Source organism: Rhopalosiphum maidis, chromosome 3 (genome assembly GCF_003676215.2).
Source record: "Rhopalosiphum maidis isolate BTI-1 chromosome 3, ASM367621v3, whole genome shotgun sequence".
Taxonomy (NCBI): Eukaryota; Metazoa; Arthropoda; class Insecta; order Hemiptera; family Aphididae; genus Rhopalosiphum; species Rhopalosiphum maidis.
In genome coordinates this window covers 26,961,054-26,966,131 of record NC_040879.1, presented here as the reverse complement: position 1 = coordinate 26,966,131, position 5,078 = coordinate 26,961,054, and the positions used below count along the sequence as shown (strand labels likewise).

At 26.3% G+C, this 5,078-nt stretch overlaps 1 protein-coding gene across 1 annotated transcript; it reads left to right on the top strand.

Moving 5' to 3' along the window:
- Positions 1-207: 207 nt before the first annotated feature.
- LOC113557869 (thrombin-like enzyme cerastocytin) lies at positions 208-2,658 on the top strand. Its single transcript, XM_026963411.1, has 4 exons — positions 208-435; positions 547-657; positions 2,093-2,301; positions 2,361-2,658. The coding sequence occupies exons 1-4, from the start codon at positions 208-210 to the stop codon at positions 2,656-2,658; spliced, it is 846 nt and encodes a 281-aa protein (XP_026819212.1).
- Positions 2,659-5,078: the final 2,420 nt, after the last annotated feature.

Sequence of the window (5,078 nt, the reverse complement as noted above, 5' to 3'; positions counted from 1 at the left end):
ATCGTCTACCTTGTAATTAAGTGTTTTTAATTTCATATTTAACTGGATGCAGTCCGTTACTTAGGCGATTGTGTTTTGAATATAATTCGAAATCAATACGTATTATACGTAATTTTAATTTTTAATTGAATAATATAATATGTGAATAAGGTTATTATTTTGGACACCATGCGAAAAATCTTTATTTTATTCCAGTTAATTCACAATATGGCCGCGACAACAGCAACTATAGAACTTAATACGTCGAGTAATCAAAATATTAATCTTATATCCAGTGGGAATTTGTTCGATATTCAGCAATATCCATTCTTAGTGTACATTAAATTTAGAAAATCCAATATAAGTATGGGCATATGCACGGGATCATTGATTTCACCACTATTCGTGTTAACTGCTGCACATTGCACATACACCGTCAATAAAAATAATATAAAGGTAAAGAATACCTACTTCTATTGTGATATAATATAATAATAAAATATATGCTTCTTTTGTATCTTGTACTAAGAGTATTAAAACTTTGCATTTCTCTTTTGATTGTTTTAGGTGTACCACTACACTAATCCAAATACGAAATCTGAGAGGTACGTTAAACATATATATCAACATGAATTATACGATACAGATAAAAACTCAGATGATATTAGTATATTGAGAGTAAGTACTACACAAAAAATTAGAAATATTATTAACTTTTAGTTATATATTTACCGAAAAAAAAGTCGAACTAATCGATAACGATAAGTCCTATGAGCCAAATAATATATTTTGCTGTTAATATTATTATATTATTCATTAATTATTTGTTTTAATAATATTCTGTTCAAGTCTTGACTCAGGGCCAATGAGAGGAGGGCATCCAGGACTGTAGCACTAGGGCCCAGACCTCAAATACGGCCAAACCAATTAGATACTATATTTTATTTAATTTTTACTCAAATATAAAAATTATTGTAGTTCAAATTCATAATTTAACTTTAAAAATCTATGCGTAATTTATTTAAAATTGAATGCTGTACCTAGGTAAATATTAATTTAAAAATAATAAACGTTCGTACTTTAAATTTAACAAAATAAATCTGTTGTTGAAGGATTCGTTTTTAATGATGAAACAATTAGTTACTCGGTATTTTGTGAGTTTTGATGACATGATAACTGATAAGCTTAGCTGTTGACTTTTCTTCAGTAATGTGAATTATTTAGAAATTACAAAATTAATGTAAAATGTAGATAATAAAATTTACAAAGGAAACCCCAAAACCGATTGAAATAATTAACTGTTGTATTATTTACAAACAGCAATACAGCGCGTAAGTCGCCGACCGCGACTGTTGTATAACATATTATATAGACTATAGAGCATTGTACTGTTGTTTGTTTTCACAAAGACATAAAATGTTTAAATACACAAATGTGAAATGAGTCAAGTAAGTTTATTTACAAATTATTTAGAACATAAATTAATGTAATATAATACCTCTGCAATGGATTAAATTCATTAATCAGGTGCAAAAAAGAGAAATAAGTGGGACTTACGAGAAAAGGCTACAAAAAAATACTAACTTATTTTGACCATATTGGTGTTTTTATAAAGTTTTACAGATTCTTAAACTTAGCGGATCAAGGGCCTATGGCCTATCCCAGTTGCTCTATAATTGTAATTGTTTTTGTATTATAAAAATATTTTTACAGTGAAATAAAAATTTAAAAATAATGCCATGATACAAAAAAGAGAAAATAAAATATCACTTATAAATACATTTTAGCTATACATATTTACGATTTACGAACTTAAACCAATCTCTATTCTCTTACAAGTTATAATTAATTATAAATGCATGTAGGAGTTTATTAATTTTTACATGATTTATAGGAATTCAATGATAATAACACACTAAATACCTATTCATTATTATTGTCGGTTACAATAAACATAATTTTTCTTGAATATAATGTTATGTGTACAGAGATAAGAACTATAAACTATGTTTTTAGAACTATCATATGGTTTATCATCAAATTATATTATTATATAATATAAATTACAGTATTAAAAAATCATTAATATACTAATATTCTTTTTGAAATTTAGTTAGAACATCCATTCAAGAATATCAATCATTTTATAAATTTATCTGGTCATCCTGATGAATTTAATAACGCAACAAGCTTGAATTGTACAGCTATTGGATATGGAGTGACTGAAAACTCTCAAAATACGGAAAGATTAGGATATATGACATACTTAAGTATTATATACGGTTATAAAGAATGTTCATTGAACATTATAGAAAACAAAATGTATTAAATACAGGTCAACTATTTATGATAAAAATGTATATTATTTTTATTTTAAATAGCGAATTTCTATGGAAAAAAATATTGTGTTCAAAACCAAATATTCAATGCCCCTGTCCTGGCGACAGCGGAGGTCCATTGATTTGTAACGGAAGACAATATGGAGTATTAAGCTTCGTTTATAATGTACTAAAAGATGAAGACACTTATTGTGGAAATCCTAACCTTCAATCTGGATATTTATTTGTTCACTTTTACAAAGATTGGATATACAATATTGTCTTAAACTCAGGAAACCTAATAAAAATTCATAATAAATTGTTCAATATTTCAATAATACTGATAGTGTGCAGTTTTTAATAAAGAATATTTTGTAGAACTGCTTTATTAATTATTTATTTATACTATTAATTTAAGTTTAGTTTCATTTTTAATCACCAATATGAATGTTAATTTATAGTATTGAGATAGTAAGAGTTTATAATGCTGCTTATATATAATAGTCTCGCAACACTATTAGTTGTTAGTAAACTTAATTTATTAATTTATGCATATTACAATAAATTGAGGGAAGATTATTGTACAATATAATTTTCTGAAAGGATATGAATTGTATGAATTGTTAAAGGTTCTTCAGTTAAAACGGAACTTTTCGGGGTAATAATTTAAATGATACCCATTATGTAGAGAGTTTTGTGACCATCTATTGCAGTATATACATTTATATTAACATAATTAAGAACCATTATAACTTATTTTCTCATATTTTATAATAGTAAATGCACTTTGTATTTACTATCAATAGTATGATAATATTATTATGTACTACAAATTAATTCATTATCATTTTTTTTTTACGTTGTATAAAAATTATTCTATTAAAAATCGTGTGTCGCCCAGTCTTACTAGGTGACAAAATATTTTTATTGGGCGAAATTTATGTTGCTTAATTTACTAGTTTAAAAAATGCATTGAGTGAAGTCATAATGGTGTAGTCGTAATGACGTAATGGTGTAATTTAAATTACGTTTCACTCCAAATCACTCCTTTTTTAAAAGATACTGATAAAGTTGGTAAAATATCATTTTATGCAATACATAGTATTTAAATCGATATTTTCTATAAAACATGGTAGACGTTCAGATATAAAACGACATGCCATAAAAGTGAAAAACCTGATTTTATTGTATGTATTAAATCATTATCAGCTGCATCAAAACGTAATTGAACATGTTTTTATATTTCTATTTTGTCGGGTAAATAAAGTGTCCGTAATTTTATTTTATTTTTATAGCCACCCTGTAATACTTTATTTTTGACTTTTTGAGTATAACAAGTGTTCAAGTATACATAATTTTATACAATTTATGAATATGAGTTATACAGTAGAATCGTCTGCCTTGTGATATGCTTTAATTTGGTATTTAACTGGATGCAGACCGTTACTTAGGCGATTGTGTTTGGAATATATTTTTAAATCAATATATATTATTATAATAATTATATAGTTTTAATTTTGATTGAATAATACGTGAATAGTATTATTATTTTAGACACCATGCAAAAAATCTTTATTGTATTCCAGTTGGTTCGTTATATCGCGACGACGACAGCGACAATAGAACCTAATATGTCCAATAAAAAAAATAATGATCTAATATCTAAGGGGAAGTTGTTCGATATTCAGCAATATCCATTCATAGTGTACCTTGAAGCTACAAACTCCAATGGACAAATTGGTGCATGCACGGGTTCATTGATTTCACCACTATTCGTGTTAACTGCTGCACATTGCACAGACACCGTCGATAGAGATAATATAATCGTAAAGAATACTTCAATTATTGTGATACATAAAATATATAATTTTTTTGTGCTTTATACTATGATTACTATAGATCTGATTTTATTTTGTGATTGACTTAGGTGTACCACTTTATCAATTCAGATACGAAGTTTCGGCGATACGTTGAACACATATATCAACATCCATTATACGATACAAATAAATATTCAGATGATATTAGTATACTGAAGGTAAGTTTTATACGTAAAATTACAAATATTGTAGTCGCCCTTATATATTCAGCGAAAAAAATTTTAAACTAATCAATATATTGGCTATTACCCAATATGCGATTAACCAATGGCTTGGGTTCTACCGATAGCTGAGAATCCCCCATCATTATGATTTATTACTTACCAATTTATATGTTTTATCTTAAATTTTTATAATGATATATAATATATTATCATGTAACAACAGTTTAGTTAGTTTAGTGCCGTTTGTGGTGAAGCAACTTTTTTTAAATTTCGAACTGAAAACTAGTTTTTAAAATGCTTGCTAAAGAATTTTATAAAAGTTTTTTAACTTAAGAATCTACAGTTAAATACTTGCAAAGTTATGGCTTACTTGCTAACTACCTATAAACAATGTTACAAAAAATGTGGCAATGAAGTAAAACTGTACCAAAGAAATGACCAAGGAAAATTACGAGAAGTTTTCCGATGTAATAAAAAGATAGCCAGACTACCCAATCTGTATTTTTTTATTTTATTGGATCAAAATTATGCATTACATATTATTATAATATACTATATGAAAATTTACAACTTGATTAATTTAATCCTGAAAGTAAAGTTAGTGGTGGGTTAAATGAGTTACAATACATTGACCAATATTAAAGAAAATAAAAGAAAATATTATATGTTGACAAATATATGTATGTCATGATAATTCATTTTATTTAAATGGATTGAGTAATAGTGAAATCATGAAG